We start from the raw sequence: 18,433 nt of genomic DNA, 5'->3' as shown, positions 1-18,433 counted from the left end.
ACCCTGTATATTATATGCATACATGTAATTAATTATTAGTTACACATACATTTACGATAAAGCAAGTATGCAATCAAATGTGCGTCGAGTACAATGCATACCGCATATTGGTTTGACATAAATTCAACATTACGTGCGATTGGACGTCTCTAATTGATTTTGTGAATGCATCTCACATTATTTTGTTCATACTGCGTCTCGCATATTTCACGTCTCGTATAATATAACAACAACGGATTATCTATCCGTTGTTGGAATGCTTTGGTCAACGACGTACGGTCGGATCTAATAAACGTTGAAGTCGTAAAATTTCGTTCTCCGTCCATACGTGTTCCCGTCAAACAGGACAGTTACTATCCTTTACGTCACGGACGCCTTTAACTCGAATTTAATTCGCGTTGCAGCGGCCGTGTGCACCCTTTCTCTTTTAGCCGCGTCACTGTCGAGCTCGCGGTAGACGGAGATTTTAATTAGCAAATTAATACAAAGCTAATTTACAAGTAAAATTCTGTACCGTATCGTACGATTTCTGTTGAGAATTTTCGCACAAAGGTTGTACAGATGTCAACAACTAAAAAGCGGATTTTTTATGGATTTATAAGAACAGAGAATGTGCAAAAATTATGAAGAGTACGTGTAACGTACGAAACTATGCAGAATATCAGAAGCTGAAAAATTTCATATTTTTTAGAGTGATACCATAAATATTTTATTTTGCGTAAACTTACGCAGGCTACTAAGGACAGTGGAACTCGTGACTTCATTGATTATTCCTTTGTTTCGTACGAATTTCGTGTTCCATCGAAATAAAACAGCTTTACAGTTCTGCGAGAACAGCAGTTTCATATAAACACGTTGAATAATTGCAGGGCGATGCATAGCGTAATCCAGCCGATGACTCGATTTTTCATGCGAAAACACGTACTGGGGAAAAGATTGAGCGAGAGTTTCATAAACAGTGGAAACGTCTCCACGGTACCTGTTATTTCGTGCTTTCAAACGCTGTGTTTGCCCCGATCTCGCGTTCCTAAATCGTCTTTCCGAGCATAAAGAAACCGTTTGGGGTGACAAGTGCACGTGTAGTGTTCAGGTGAAACGTCAGGAAATACGTATATACACACATAGGTAGCCGACGCTGCCATTCCCTATTTTAGTTTGCGGTGCCATGGAAAATTTTCACTCATCGAATTTGCTGACCTAACTATAAAACTAGTTATTGTTACCGAACCCAGCACGTAATTACGAATAAAGTAATATTAAACAGTATAACGAAACAAGCAAACTCGTATCGAGCACGCGAGTTTATTCTCTTTAATTCTGGAGTAATTATAACATTCTGATATTTAGTAATATAAGAGTTATAAAGTGGATGAAAAATCGTAATTATAATACCATTGTTTATTAACAATTTTATATACAAAAGAGATTGTTCTGAATAAAATCAAGGCCAGAGCACGTTAGATTTAATTTTCCTCTTTCCAAAGAGATACCTCATGACGAAAAGTGTAATCCCGTATCTTGGATGATTTTCACGTTCACTGTATTAGACATTCTGTCCGAAATACGAAAGATGACCCTAAGTATAAAAAGAGCAAAGAAACAAAAAGCATATCAGAGAACTTTCTTCCTGCAAGCCATGCAACGTCTGCTTAAAACTTCTTATCGTGAAACAAATACCTACGAGTTATTCGAAGTTGTTACATTATTCATCCCATATTTCCAGCTTACCTTGGTGTCATTGTAGATAAGACGGAGCCTGAATTTGGACAGGACGTTCATCTCGTTGACGCGTTCGATGGCCAGCCTGGCAGCTTGTAGCTCGCTCGGTCCTTCCGGTCTCGGTTCGGCGCCTCGCGTCATCTCGAATAGACCCAAAATTGTTATATTTATCTTCTCGAACGACGTCACGTTCGGCATTGTAACACCGGTCGCCTCCTCTTCCCAGAAAACGACACGTGATCCGTTTTCCGCGTCCTCGACAGTAGTGGGTGTCAACGTCGAAGCGGACGTCGGTGAAACGTGTTTCTCTTCCAAAGAAGGTTTCCCAGCGGCTAGGTTCGAGGACTGCCGGCCAGAAGACGCACCTGGCAACCAGCTGTCGTACGCGGTCGTTTCGTTGACCCTCTCGTTCTCGATAGCTGCTTCCTGCCTTCGCTCCTCTTCCAGACTCTCGTCCACCTTACGATGGCGGTGAAGTACGTCTCTGCCAGGGCTCTTCGGTAAGTCCGGCGACAACGTCGCAGGATACGAAGCGTCGGTGGACTCCGGAACGTCTAGCTTCGGCGGGCCGAAGTGCCGCCTGTCGAACTTCTCCACTTGAGGCGCGACGGGTGGTTTGTACGTGACTTTTATAGGAAATTTCTGCGAGCCCTCAAACCCCGTGAAAGGTTCCTCCGCACTCTCGTTCGCGGCCAGCAACGACAGATCGCCACTAGCTTCTATCGGCTGATTCACCCCGTCTCCGTTGTTTCCTTCCGCTTCGGGATTATCCACTGTCCTATCGGCTCTGCTTCTCCTTGCAGACCTCGGATCAACGGCGAACTCTTCGCACTCGTCGCAATCGAGCTTTTCCTTCGAATCCGCCGCCGTCGCCGCCACTTTCTCACCCAATTTTCGCCTCTTGCCAAAGTTCCTTTTCGCCCTCTTATCGTGATTGCTCGCGTTATTCGGATCATTGATAGTGTCCGTTACATCGTTCTTTCGCCGTAGTTTCCTTTTCCCGTGTCGTTTAGGCGACTCGCTAACACGGTGATTCACCGAATCGGAAACGGCATCGAATAATTCGACATTTCCTATCGCCCGATGCACTCTTTTCCGTTCGTTCCCTGCGTCGATTCCTGTTGGCTGTTTATCCGTGCCGTCGGGAAGCTCGTGGTCGCGGCTGAAGCCCGGCGGCTCGCCGCGATCCCGCCGGGAATATTTTCTTTCACTGGCGTCGACGATGCAAGGAAACGAGGCGGTGGCGGCAACGGCGAGGTCATGACTCTGGGGCCTCGTCTTTTCGCTGCACGGCAGAACGCTGGGAACGCAAACGAGGCCGAGGATGATGAGGATCAGGTTGCGGTGAAGATGGAAGGTCTCGAAGGATAAGAATGACAGGAGGAGACGAGAGAGATAGCGGCGCGTGCGGACCCGCGTCATAATCAGTCGCCGTCGCTGTTTCGACGACTCGGCGAACCGTCCTGCCCGTTTCTCATCATCTGAAATCAAAAAGCAATGACGCTTGGTTGTAAGGATAGCAATAAAAATTTCGCATCAGTAGAAGGGACAGGAATCGATGATAATCACGTGACGCATGTGAGCGAGACGCGTGCTCATGAGCGGCGAGTAACATTGCAATGTAAAGGGAATCACTGAAGGGATCGTTGTATCCAATTCTACACTAACACTCTTTCGTTTTTCTTTTTCAAAATAATTGTCATAATACACGCAGCAACAGCAGAACGTTGAATCCGCCGAGTTTGAACAGACCTAAGATGATGCCTTCTCACAGGATTTTACATTCTGAGTAACGTAGACACCACCGACATTTATTGAGCAAGAAGTATAGAGATTATTTTCACGAATTATAACAGAGAGTAAGTTACATCAGTATTTGCATAGAAGTATACACGTTTCTGCAAATTGCTCTCTCAAGAAATGTCGCAAGTTACTTCCTAACGAGAAATACTTTTACTCATGTTCATTTTTGTCTATATGTACTTATACTATGCTTATAATTAGTATTCTTGTTCCTATCCTGTTTTACCCATTAGACCCCGATTACTGATACCAACAAGGACAACTAAAATTGTAGAAACGAGCAGATTTCCGGAATACGTGCTTGCGAGCACAACTAAACTGTTTAACAAAGTCCAGGGAATTTCAGCTTAATAGTTATTGCATCTGATTTCAAATCTGGAGTTCAACAGTGGAATAGTTAAAGAAGAAAACACTGGACGCTTACGAGGATTCTATTAAAATGCAAGACACAGATCTATGCAAGATTCAGATTTTAATTAAGTTGTAATTGACGTAAAAACAAAAATATTGTGCAAGCCCCATTGAACCACGTTTGACGTATCTTTAAAAACAGAAAAGATATTTGACGTGCAAACATTAGGTGACTCACCCTGTATAACTGCATTAATTTGCTTGCAAAATCAAAATAAAATTTAATAAACTATGATAATGTATGTCAAACTGAGATTTTGCAAACTCTCAGTATGCACATTCGCTTGAGTTCGTAATTTTAATATGCAGAACCACCTTAACGTAAGCAAACTGGATAACGCTGGATGTCAATCAACGAGTTCTACTATCCTTCCATCGTTCGGGAGAGAAACTTCTGACCTTGCTTCGGCAACGAGCTAAGTACGCGTAAACGACGACAGAGATTAAACAATAGGATTTAACTGTATTCGCCTCCCTTCGCGTTACGTAAAGTACCTTCCTATCTCTGGTTTCCTCGTCAACGATGATTCCCCTCTAGTTTATCGTTTTAGTAATCGACGTAGTACGAAGTTAATACGCACATCGCGAGATTGACGTCGCCCCGTTTCGATCTTCTTCCAGTTTGTCCAGACAGTTCGTTCCCATTTTGTATAGAAGGCAGCGTATTTAAATTTTACAAGATTTCGTAAAGATCTCAATAAGACTGAATGCAACAGATTATGTTCATTCTATACTGCACCTTAAACTTTCTTTTTTTAAGTAGCAAACTTTTGATATTTTATTAAATATCTGCATAATCACACTGAATAATGGCTTTTCTTAAAGACGCCTGAAATATCACCTTTTGAAATATGTACACGTGTTATTGGCTTCCAGTCATTCTGATATACTCAGACCTGTCGTAATCCAGTCATCAAAGATATGAATGAACTCTCTAGACAACCAATATTATACGTGAAATTGGAAGTGTATTTTCAGATTGTATCCGTACACTTGTGCACATACTATACTGCCTACATTACAGTAGCTGGATGTGTGCGTCTCTTTCTAATTATATTCCTCTGAACCTTCAGAGTACACAATAGTCCATGATTTTACAAGATTTGACATGTTTGGGAACTTCAGCTACTGATGTAATAACGTTGCAAATGAGTCGCGTTTCTCATAGCCACGAGCAGAACAATGTCGAGCCAAGGGATGGACAATGTAAATCGAAGTACTCCTTGGTCTAGTTGTAGCTGATCGTCTCATATATTTTAACTAGCTCGATGGTATTGGGATATCGACAGACTTTGTCAAGAGCCGAGTAGGCGCGCGGATACATTCAGCGGATATCACATAATTCCGCCCACCGTTTTATTTCGAGCGAGAAGAGGGTGGAACCGAAGCAGAGGACGCCTGACACTTCCGATAGGCAACCCCCGGTTTGACAGAGCGTAGTGGAAGGGTTCCACGTAAGGGTGGACCTCTCGACCCCCTGACCTACCGCACGCCGCAGCGTAAACTCATATTCTCTGTTCCTCTTTCTTCCTCTCTCTCTCTTTCTCTCTGTCTCTTCTCTTGGCCTTCCTCTGTGGCACCACGCCTGTCCGTTCCCTGTGAGAAATGTCACGAAGGAAGGACGGAGACTAATAGCGAACAACCCATCATGGGGCGACGCGACGAAGATAGTAATGTGAGGGCGCGAGTTGAATTATACATGTGCAGCCCGAACTGCGAATGAAACTGTTGTTGACACGAACCGTGACTGAATTTACTATACGTTAATGCGATCAAACAATTAAGATATGCGTTATTAAATTATTTTATGAATTATATAAATTACGATGGCGCAGTAATATTCAGCTACGGTCCAACGTGAATCGTAACTAAAATGTAAAAATGTTTCCTAAAAGTATCTCACTAGATCGCGTTAAATTAATAGTGTCTAAATGTCTCTAATACTGTGTACATTGCATTTGGTCGCTGTTGTCACAATGTGCCACAGGAATTAGATACAAATATTGAGAGAGATCCAATCAAGAGAATAGAAAATACCTGAGGGTGCGATGGTTATTTAAATTGAAACTGTCACATAATGTATGTAATTAGTAAAACTAGATACCTGTTCTTCGTTTTTAGATAATTGCAACTTATGGTATGATTGCATGTGTTGATGCATATAATAATGTATTCCACTTATTTAAACCTTTACAAAAGATACTACTCATAATTATTATTAAATAAAATATATGCAAAACCCTATCCCTAATTATCAATCAGACTTACTCTCTCTCTCTTTCTCTCTGTCTCTTCTCTTGGCCTTCCTCTGTGGCACCACGCCTGTCCGTTCCCTGTGAGAAATGTCACGAAGGAAGGACGGAGACTAATAGCGAACAACCCATCATGGGGCGACGCGACGAAGATAGTAATGTGAGGGCGCGAGTTGAATTATACATGTGCAGCCCGAACTGCGAATGAAACTGTTGTTGACACGAACCGTGACTGAATTTACTATACGTTAATGCGATCAAACAATTAAGATATGCGTTATTAAATTATTTTATGAATTATATAAATTACGATGGCGCAATAATATTCAGCTACGGTCCAACGTGAATCGTAACTAAAATGTAAAAATGTTTCCTAAAAGTATCTCACTAGATCGCGTTAAATTAATAGTGTCTAAATGTCTCTAATACTGTGTACATTGCATTTGGTCGCTGTTGTCACAATGTGCCACAGGAATTAGATACAAATATTGAGAGAGATCCAATCAAGAGAATAGAAAATACCTGAGGGTGCGATGGTTATTTAAATTGAAACTGTCACATAATGTATGTAATTAGTAAAACTAGATACCTGTTCTTCGTTTTTAGATAATTGCAACTTATGGTATGATTGCATGTGTTGATGCATATAATAATGTATTCCACTTATTTAAACCTTTACAAAAGATACTACTCATAATTATTATTAAATAAAATATATGCAAAACCCTATCCCTAATTATCAATCAGACTTCAATTTTATACTTAACTCGATTTTAGATTTTTATCGTGAATGACAAGATAAATATTTAGGATCAACAGGCAAAGCCAGAACTTTTCCCTCCAATTAAGAAATCTAAAGAAAAGTAGTGAATACAGAAATTGAATAGAAATGAGAAATAAAATTCACGTTGAAAATTTGCCTCTTTTACGTCAGAATATTATGTATGAAGATCATAAGAACTTGTTTGCGTCAGGTATTGAAACGATACTGATGCCAGGGTATAAAGTATTTCAACCAAGGAAGACTTTGTCTATTTAAATACCCTTAAATATGGTAAAGCAAACTCTATTGCTCCGATCTCCGTAAAATTGATCGGTTTTATACCTTGTCTGCAATCGGAGCGGAAAAGCAGTTTCTTTTCTCGAGGATCAAAGAATTCCTGAATGGAAGAGAGGATGCCTAAGGAGATCGGCTACTCGCAGATAGGAGTAGGGCGATCGCTTCAGGATTTGCACGAGAAATAAGTTTTGTATCAGGGAAAACTCGCGCCACTGATGGATCGTATGATTGCTTCCGCGCTTCTCGAAACAGAATATTCTACTCCCCGGGGGTATTGGAAACAAGGATTACTACTTTAGGCCGCGAGTTTGATGCACGCTTTCGATTTCACCGACAAATGCACGTTCGAGGAAATTAGCGTGGGCCACAAGATATTCATCGCTCTTACGTGGTTATAAACAGAAATGATCTGTTGGAGGTTCGCATGAGAAGCAACAGAAATATCTGCACCGTTCGACGGTGCAGATATTTCTGTTTTAATTAGGTGCTTTGCCTCCTACACAATACCTGTTTAGCCAACCAATTATGGATTTACGAAGTGACCGCAATCTTCGATGTAACAAGCAGTAATTAACCCCTTGACCGCGAGCCACGTGCAACTCTCGTCCCACTTATTTCGTAAAACTCCACCGCCATTATAGCACGCCCAGCGCTTAACTCCCCATTCTACTTTTATCCACTTTTTTACATCCCGTTAATTACTCTTGTATAATTAATATTCTAGCCGCGAGCGGCTTCATTGCTCCGACAAGATGGCTATGGTTAATCCTGAAAATTTTTATGATACTTTAGCACGAAATTTCATTCTTCAAAAATTTTGTACAATATTCGGTAAATGTTAAGAGACTCTCACTGTCCAAATTCGCATCGAGCTCTACCGTCAAAAATCTGTTTCAGGGGGTAAACTCCCCCTGTATTTCTTCTCTGAGCATTAGGAATCTATTCCTAAAGTTTTCCCATCATTTACGAAACACCCTGTATAAAGACGAAAAGTGTAGGCCCTTAAATCCATATTTCGCACTATTTTTGCCTGGTTATCGATGAAGTAGAACAAAAAACGTTAAAACGTCAGTGGCGAATGTTAGAAAAGTCACGTGACAAAGCGGGGTGTCTTGAGATACGCAGCGAGTCGGAAGATTAAATTCCTGAGAACAATACGATTTTACTCGTTGGTAAAATCGAAATAGTGACCGGTCAGCCGTTTCGGGTATTTCATAATCGCACCGATGGACGATGGCAGCGTCCGTGATTCGCGTCCGACTTTAATCGATCGCATTTATTAAAATTAATGGGAGCCGTCGAGGGTCGCCACCGCGGCTTTTAAAAGCTTCGTTTCACCGTGTTCTCTACTTGGCCCGTTTATTTGTTTACCGAGCCTCGACGGCGCACTTTCATAATCGCTTTACATTCGTTATTGCATAGAATGCATTAGACGGGACAAGTTTCTCTTTAAAAGAGAATCTCTCCTAGCGACGCATAGTACGAAACTTTGTAACGAAGATCAGTGCTCGTATATATTACTATGAAAGATACATTTCCTTCGCAGGAAATTCATTTTAAGATGAGAATTGTTATCAACAATCAGATATCAAAAATGTTTATGCATAACGCAAATATGCAATAATTGTATATTAATCATTTTTATAGATATGCTGTGTAAAGATGGAAATATTTATTATTATATTAAAATATTTGACATTTCTGCTTCATTTTTGGCAAGACAGACTATAAGAATCACACAGTGGATATTGAAAGAAATGCTTTGTGCATTACAAAGTTATTTACATCAACGACAAAATCTCGATATTTGTTAAAAATTTCTCAATTTGTCCGCACAATGCGGAAGAGGTACTTTCAGTAAATAAAGTATTCTCACCGCCCGATCGGATTTTTTTGCACCCAATACTCGAGACGTAGGAGATAAGATCGTAGAATCCGAACTGGGCTTTCGGAGCGATAGGAGCTATCCGGAGTGAAACGAGATGTGGAACTCGGTGCTACTGGTGCTTAACCGAAAAATTATAGGTACCGGTGCAAACTTCCTGAAATTCGCGAGCGTGATATTCCCTGGGCCCCGGTGACCTTTATAAACAGAGCTTTTATGGAAGTTACGGACCGTAAACCAGGGATATTTTCTTAGAGAGACGAACGAGACGACGCGTGCCATGAAACGAACGAACTTTCATTGCAGTTCCCTCACGTAACGAACGGCAAGCTACTTTTCAGAGCTAATATCGAACCGGCCGACCGTTTTTTTTTTGGATAATATCCGCTTCCCGTCCACCATTTTATACGAATTTAATATCGCGCGCCGGAGAACTTTTCCTCGTGCCGTACCGGTCCAACTATTAACTACGAGGGCCTCGATGTTAGGTTCCTCGATAAACGTGATGAAAAAGTTGAAATTTAACGCGATACTTTTTTCGCGTCTTCTTCAGGTCGGATAAAGGAGATGAGAAGATGAGGGGTGCGACTCACCGTAAAATCATGTAATATTGCCTCGAACGTCCCATTTTTCTCCGAGTGCCGCCAGTTCTCCGTATACGTCCGCCTGCTCCTCTTACTTTGATCTGTTCCCTTTAGTAAAACGCGTCACTTTTAATTGCAAAAGTCGTTTCACAATTTTTTGTACCAACACCCACGCTCTCCTCACTGAGTTCGTATTTTACCGGGAGGGTCGCATCCACGCATCGACGTTCCTTCTTTATCCGTTATCGCGGACGGGATTTACATACAAAAGTACATCGGATCCTTCTATTGCCGAAGGCAACGGTACGTCGCCGGGGTTACAGCCTCAAATTGCGTTTTACATCGCGTTTTCGCATTCGTTAATTCTGCGCCTCCGAGAAGCAGCGATGTTTCGTGATTGCATTTTAATGATTTCAATTGTTCGCCAGCAACGGGAGTCGTGTAATCTCGTTATCCCTTTATTTCCCGACGATGGCCCGCCCCTCCGGGAATTATTTATCCCCGTCCTATTATCTTTACGCCGGTGATAAAATCCATATTTGCGAAACAAAAGGTTTATAGAAATGGCTGGAACAAAGCGTAAAATCTGCTGGAATCTTTTCTCTCCCTTACGATTGTTAGCGTTAATCGTTTATATCGAGTTTTCGTCGGTGTTCCTTTGTGCAAATTTAAACGCTCGGGACATGACGTTCACCACGGCGCGTCGGAGATGGATTTTCGTAGAATAGATAGGCACCGGCGTCGGGGCAACCGCGTCGCGTGCTGGCGGTTCGCGCACTGTCGTGGAAATCCGTCTCGTTTCCTACAGGAGTTCGCCGTCCCGGCAATGCGCAGACGCTCGTTTTTCTCGCGTTTCGTCCGCGACTCTCGCGACGATTCGTTCACCGAACAACGACTGTTTGCAAGACAAATTATTAGGACGTTCACGTTTCTTTACTTTATCTACAATCGAAAGGCGGTTCTAAGGGTGAACGGTGACGCGGCGGTAAGTTCCACGGAGAGTAGAATAAAAATGTACGACCAATTCTCGAACTGGAGAATTTTAGTTCTTTTCTCAGTCGACGCGTTTCACGAGTTCCACGAGGAACTTACACGAGAATACTTCAATGATACTTTCAATCGACACAGTCATCTTGCAAGCTTTCCTTCTTAAGGGAGGATTTCCTCGCAGCGTCAGGCGTGCGTGTTTGCACGTAAACGTTAAGCGTGAGCGTTCAACTTTCGCGGCTGAACGTCTGCTCCACGCACACAAGCACGTATTTTTAATACGTATGATTTGAATAATTGAATGCGTCGAAAGCGAAAATCTCGTAACATAAAAAACAGAGGAGATATTCATGCAGTCTCTTTTAGCTGAGACGCCCTGTATGTTGAACTCGTCGCATTTCACTGATTTCGCGAACTACCGCAAATTTTAATTGGTATCATTTTTTCAGCAATCGTCTCGCAGAGAATAAATTACCTCGCACGAAGTATATTCGCTCTTGTTTCACAATCTGGGCCTGTTTTCAGTGTGTGTATCGATATGCGTATTTATATGCAAATGAACAAGCATCCGTAGGTTCGCGCGAAAGTAGCTTGAATAAATTACGTTGCTCAGCACCTCTGCATACAATTTCTCCGCAACTTCTTGCGCGCCGTTGGTCACAGATGCAAATCGTACAGGCGCGTGAGAATATTATTACTCGGTTAACTAACGATCAATGTCTTCTTAATGGCACGTAGCACGTCGACTTTTCAGGTACAACCTGCGACGATGAAACCTTTTTCCGAGATGGCTACTACAAATGAATCGATTGTCAAACACGTCGATAGTCGATGTTTAAACAAAAATTGAACTCCTGTTTTACACAAGCTCGAGCTTCGCTCCTCTGTGAAAATTTTCATCACCGATGAATTGGGCGCACGACGTCAGGAAGTAAATTCTCGTTTCGATATTAATTATCGAGAGCACCTGGCCGGCACGCCAGGACTCTCTGGACTGCCCTTCCATAAATCCATGATTAACTTGTCTCCCGTTTGACGACTGGACCAATATTTCGATACACGTAATCCCTTAAGGACGCGTGGTAAATCCTTAATAAATAATTCGACAGGTTCCGGCATTTATTTGAGGGAAAATGTATCGAATAAAATATATTTACGTAAAACGCAATCGTTGAGCCGCGATGCTGTACCGAGCTACTGTCCAGATAATAGTTAAATTGTTTTATCCGACAAATATAATCTGTTTAATCCCCGTCAATCAATGATGATTGACGTAATCCGTTAAATCCCGAGTTTGACGTCTCCCGATGAATGATCTTTTCACGAAGCTAACCTCCGCCGCTCCCCAATCGCGTAACCCTTTGATGGCGAAATTAGCGCAGTTAACGCGAACTTCGACGAGCGTAGCTAATGCACGGTTTCATGAATTCGTACGAATCGGTTGCCGTCGAGAGACCGTCGGATGCTCCTTCGAGAGGAGCCGATCTTTCAAGGTCTTCCTGCTCGACGTCACGGCCAGTCGGTAGATCGAACATTGCGGTTTCACTTGCTTCGATCGAGCGAATCGATCGGCCCCCGATCCTCCGGAGGATAGACGGAATGAAGGACACTGAATAGAGTTTGGTCATCGGAGAGAGTAGTAGCCTTTGTACCAAACAGCATTCTGACCATCGATTCGTACTCCAGCTCCAGTTCGGATTCACTTTGCCTGTTTGTACGTGTCATCTATCCACCGGAGAGACCCTACGTTATTAAATTACGCTGGAAACTTGGCCCGAAGAAACGATCAAACGCCTTTGCCTTTACCGAATGCTTCACATCGGTCCCAACAAATCTTACTGTAAACATTTTAATCCGGATTCAAAGATTTTTACAAATCGCCTTGTTTACCTTAAGGCAACACGAAGAGGGAATACGAGTATCATTGATAATGCAAATTAACAATCATTTAAAATGGAACTATCATATGACGTGTGTAATTAGCAAAATTGGATATCTGCACTTTTTTTTTTTAAAATTAGCAAACAACATGAAATAAAAGTCTTTATTAAAAATGTGCTAAGGTACATGTTCCAGTTTCGATTCACTGGTTTTTTTTTCTATAATTTTAACTGTGTACAAGTACTCTTATATTTTTGTAGAAAGCCAGTTTATATCTATCTGATATACTTATGCAGTTGAAAGAGTCTGTGGACTATGTAAGGAAAAGCCAGAGACTTTAAGTCACACGGTAAGAGAATGCAAAGAAATGGAAAGAGTAACCAAAGAAGTGAGAGGAATACTGAAAGGAGTTAAGATGGCACAAAGTGGATGCGGAAAGTCCTAGAGAAAAAAGGAAGAAAATAAAATAATATTTAAATAAATAAATATATATATACATATATATACACACTGACACACGAACACTTGTAATCCTAATCATGTAGCTGATTTATGTGCACTCATTAATAAGTAAATAAATAAAAGTAAAAATTTCAAAATCACTTTAAACATAGTTTCGCACCGGGGAATATTTTACATGCTTTCTAGTTGGATCATACTAATCGTCGCTTCATCGTGACGCTACATATTTCGCGGGACTTGCCCGGGAACTGTAAAGAAATTGCAAGGTGCGCGGGAGAAGTTAAAGGAAAGTGGAACGACGCGGCGGGAGGTAAAAAGGGCAGAAGGTAGATTCCTGTTGGGTAGAAAGCGTTAACTGAATTACGGAGAAGGGATGTTAATAAATGTCAGCCTTATGGAGAATATCGTTACGACGGAACTTGTTTCGATGAAATTTTTTACGAAAGGCAACAAACGCGGACGGTAAGATGAAATTTGTTATTTAAATCCACTTGGACCGTTCCCGTTGTCTGTGAAATAAGAATTCCGGAGGAGGCAACCGGATAAGAAAGTTATAGTAATAAAAATAGCGGCGTAAGCTTACGGAAATGCAACCATCGCAATAAAAAAGCCCGAGGAATCCAAAACAAAAAAATAGATTCGTGCGATAAAAGAAATAGCGTTGGGAAATTAACAGAAGAAGTTGCAGCGTGAGGATACCTTGTGACAGCGCAGAGATACCTTACAAAGAATAATATAAAAATGTTACGCAAGAGACCTATTATAACGAATAACGATAACGATAACGTTATTTGATGCTATATAATTTATATAATAATATGCAAATACGGGACTAAAAAATAAATACAGAACACTTGTACGTCTTGTATTCCTTAAAAGAATTTCGGGGACAGGGTGCTGAAATACAAAACGGTATGAAATATGAATGTATCACCGTAAATTGCACGTATATCAAACACTTCATTAGTAATTCACGAGACCTTATGAGTAATTACGCGTAGTTTAACCGGTTCCTTAACGTCAAATACATTTTTAATAATCTCTGAGCAAAAGATAATTAAAAGGCACTTGGGATGTTCGCCTAACAGGAAAAAACTTGCGAGCGTAGAAGCGGGACTAATCCTCTTAACGAGTGTAAGTCGAAAGAAAAAAAAAAAAAAAAATATTGTACCCCAGTCGGACTGCAGCGTTCAGCGACGGGAGTTTGCAAAATTAAATATCGTTTCTGCCTAATGGGAAAAATAAATCTTGGCCCGGGAACGTTGTTACGAAGAGGGAATGCACCGCGCTCAATTAAGTCCCTTTCCGACGGGCAAATCTCGTTTGCCGCGTCGCGTCGAGTCGCGAGGCAATTCTCGCTCGACTCATTTGCTTGGGCGCCGACGACGACGACGTCTCGGTAAAGAGAATCACCGAACAGCGTGTCTCAAGTCCGGAAGTCAAACATCGATCGAAGATCTACTTCGTTGAAACCGCGTTTCGTCGATAACGACGTTTAAATTCAGTCTAAACGTTCGGAAAGAGCGATCGTTTTATTTTAAAATTGTTGCAACGAAGTTTAAGGAAAAGATTCGATGTTTCGAGGAATGATCCTCGTCCATCTGTCTCGATCTAATTGCCGAAATCCGATCCCTTTCGTAGCTTCGATTCCTAATCGACTTTGCCAAGATTGCGAAATGCGATCAATCGCGTACGTGAGTCAACTTCGAAACTTTCTAACGGGTTTCGATCGATCTTCGATGCTTCGCTCGCTACGCGAACTTTACGAGTAAATAAAAACGATGCGAGGAAGAAAAGGAAGGCGGGGATAGAGGACAGAAAAATTGGCAGGTTCGGAGGTAAACGAATTTCACGCGTTTAATTATCGTTCGCTTTACTCAATGCAGCAAGTTACATAGAAAATTTTTCAAAAGTTTAAACGCCGTGGGAGTATCGAGTTCCTTCCTTGCGATTACCTTTGACAAATTTAATTAACTTCTGTTTGAAACACACTATAATTTGTTACGGGTGATCATAAAATGAACAGTGAGACAAACAGGGAAGTACACATTTTATTCAATGAAAATTTTTATAATTCTGTGTCTCTGGGATAAATTGTCACCTATATGTATAATAAAGCTTATCAGCTCTGCCCATATGAATGCGTGATGTCACGCATAGGAGGCTGTTTCGAATTAATGAAATAGCCTGTTTATTTAGTCTAAGTAGTCATAATTATATTAGTATTGTAGATGCAAATAATGTCCGGCGTTCTAAACGATCTACCTCGAGCTTACCACACTCCCCCGCAGGACCTTTTGACTTCTCGCTACAATGCCCAATAATTTTTCTCGAATTTTAATGAAGCATCAGATTCTGAGTAAAAAAAAAAATATACAATTGAAGGCTTAAAATGAATAATTCCTAAAATGTTTGTGAAACTAATTGTGTTTCAAGAGGTGTTCGAAGGTGTTACCCATACAATCGATGCATTTGCGTAATCAGAATCTGAGTGAACAAAGGACATCTTCTATATGTATAGTGTTTCTGCAGTTACTGCAGCACATATACTATTGATGTGTGTGTACTTCGGTCATAGTTGGTGGCTCGCGATAAACTTCTTATTTTAATGTTTCCCAAAGGAAATAATCGAGCAGCGTTAAATCTGGCGAACAAGCACTGGCCAAGCAATGTTACTCCCACGACCGGTTCAACTATTAGGAAACGTCGTGTTTAATATTCGCTACGATTCCCGAGCATGATATGATGGATGGCCATCTTGTCGATACCATAATATTTGACGTATTAAACATAGTACATTTTCTAACAAGCCTGGTAGTGTTTCTGACGAAAATTTAGTATATGTCCTTGTAAATGATACTTCAATGAAGTCCAATGATCTGGTGATCAATCACGTTAAGGTTGTGTGATCGATGTATTAGAGACACAAGTCATTAAGAGAGTCAGATAATATAAGAGATACGTAAATCTTTAAGCACAAAAATGGCATTCATCTTTCGAGCACTCTTCCAGCTTTACTTGCGTTCACTGCGACTCAATTGGCATGCTTCCTACGATGAATAGAGATACATTCAACAAATCGTTTTACGACAGCAGCGGAGGGAATTCTTCTTATTTATCGAGCTCTTCGAGAGACCGATTACTTGCATCCCGAACGTGATATCGGATTCGTTGCGTCTAAATTCACGTCTTTTGCGACGCCCGTGAAAGTATCCGAAGAACAGGCTGACGGTTACAGTAGCACCGATCCAATTCGAGGATCTCGTTACGAAGCAAACTCGGTAGGAACGATACGGATTCAATTTGTATTCCCAATTCCAATGAGAGGCATAGAAAACGGAGGAACGCGAATTCTTGCTGCCGCTTCTTGCTGCAGACTTGCCTAAAGAGGATGAAAGTCGAGGGAGAATCGACTCCTTAACGAAGTTGCGACAGCAGCGAATAACCAGCTGATTGGAGAGGTGCGTAGGTGTATGAAATATAGGTAGCCTATCGATTGACCCTGTTTTTTAAGTATGCTACGATATTCCATATCCGAGTTGTACAAATATGCAGTTTAATATTTGAACGTTCTATTATCTGATAATAGAACGTAGCAACGTTTTCTTCCCTGCCGGATGTTTGCCGCATGAAACAATAGTGAAAACATTTGCATAGTATTTTGAATTAAAATGGCCACAGATGTGTCAAACTGATAACCATATAAAATGGAATGGATATTTGACATCGGTCCCGATCAGCGCTACTGTAAATATTTTAATACGGGAGTTTTAAGATTCGTCTCTATAGGGAAAAGCTTCGTTTCCTTTAAGGCAGACAAAATGCAAATTGTTTTTCGTTAGTAATTTACAAACCATGCCTTATTTTGCATTTTGGAACTTTAAGAACGCATAGATATAATTAAGGGCTCGTAGAACCTTAATAACGTCCTTCGGCTCGTTACGTTCCACACGGCACGTTGTAAGAACCGAACGAGCAATTGAATGTACACGTGACACGGAATCCAATTTTCCCGATCATTGAACATTTAACACGTGGTCGAATTTAATAATCGAGGCTGACAACGATGCCACGCGCGACGGCATAGCTACGCATTTGCATCGTATTGTCGCGTGGCCATAACGCGATATCCTGTATTGTTTGCCCGCGAGCTAGCAAATCGGTTTAACAAGCACAAACAGAGCAGTTAAGCGAACAAAAGCGATCTCCGGGCGCGAATACTTGAACGGTTCCTGCTACGTGACTATTAATCTTCCCTCAACTATCCTTATTCCGCGTGCGTGCGCGTGTTCCCGTCGATCAATTCTATTAAATCCGATGGAGAAAACCAGCGGGACGCGTTCATTACCTAGAGCCCATTGGAAAACATCGGGATCGATATACGATATAGACTGCATAAAACTGGCTTAAGTTTATAAATGGTTAAGATTCTTGACCGCATCTTTGCCCGTAGCAGCTCTTCAAACTTTTTAGATTACCGACCCTATAAAACTTACTCTACAATCCCTGTGGCGTCATTCAATAGACGCGACAAAGTGGCATTCTGATAAACGTCAATGTGATTGATCAGCAGATCATTCGACGGCACATTCACTCGAACACGTCTTATACTTTATTCTAATTTATTCGTATATAGTTTTAATTCGACATTTTAGTTAAACTTGTTAACACTCGATTTCCGGAGCAAGTCTATTTGACTCGTTGTTCAAGTATTATGCAGAATAAAGTAAAAGTAATAATGTTGCATGGACCCTCCGAGAATCGATATCGACCACTTCGGCGACCCCTGGACTAGACACAGATTTCACGCGGAAAAGACGTGTCCCAGAGACACAAGGTAGAACGAAGAAAAGGTAACAATAAGTAGATTTAAGAATCGCGTCGCTATTGCGGCGCGCTAGCCCGAAACTTGAATAGAACTCGGAACCACGAGCGAAGAGACAAGGACCATTATGCCAGCACGTAAAGCGACGTCAGCCGAAGCTCGAGTGTCCGTTCTTTCTTGCATCTCTCCAAACCGGCTTTCATTCTCTTTCTCCTACTTTTATGACGTGGTCTCTGGCCATACAACTGCACATGGTAGTAGGAGTCATCCAGTTGCGCCCTTCGTTCTGTTCTTCACCTATTTTCTTTTTCCTTTCTCGACCGTTCGGTAAGGTACATGACGAAAAAAACGGATGGCTGCAAGTATGACACTCTTACCGTTCACGAATTTACACGTGGAACATGAAAAATAATCGAATTTTCAGGGTGAGTTTGGTAACATGACGGCTTCGAATAACTCTTAATTCTGTTGTTCGACGTAAGATTTCGAGATGTAATAACTTTTTTAATAGGCTCGCAAAATTCTAAAATTGCGTACAGCGTTTTATTAATATAATATCTAGTA

General features: G+C 41.4%; 1 protein-coding gene across 6 annotated transcripts in view; it reads right to left on the bottom strand.

Annotated features, from left to right (window-relative positions):
• GABA-B-R3 (gamma-aminobutyric acid type B receptor subunit 3) overlaps positions 1 to 10,491 on the bottom strand; it is a 52,356-nt gene extending 41,865 nt beyond the window's left edge. For all 6 annotated transcript variants that reach the window (XM_026819271.1, XM_026819272.1, XM_026819273.1 and 3 more), the window contains exons 1-2: positions 9,724 to 10,491; positions 1,729 to 3,200 (exon numbers count right to left, since the gene is read on the bottom strand). In XM_026819271.1, coding sequence (XP_026675072.1) covers positions 1,729 to 3,141 — 1,413 coding nt within the window. In that variant the 5' untranslated portion in view covers positions 3,142 to 3,200; positions 9,724 to 10,491. The remainder of the gene's footprint in view (positions 1 to 1,728; positions 3,201 to 9,723) is intronic.
• Between the last annotated feature and the right edge of the window lie 7,942 nt (positions 10,492 to 18,433).

This window comes from Ceratina calcarata, unplaced genomic scaffold (assembly GCF_001652005.2).
Source record: "Ceratina calcarata isolate Rehan_Ccalc_2016 unplaced genomic scaffold, ASM165200v1 scaffold98.2, whole genome shotgun sequence".
Classification (NCBI taxonomy): Eukaryota; Metazoa; Arthropoda; class Insecta; order Hymenoptera; family Apidae; genus Ceratina; species Ceratina calcarata.
The sequence above is the reverse complement of the archived record's forward strand: the minus strand, read 5'-3'. Positions and strand labels throughout refer to the sequence as shown.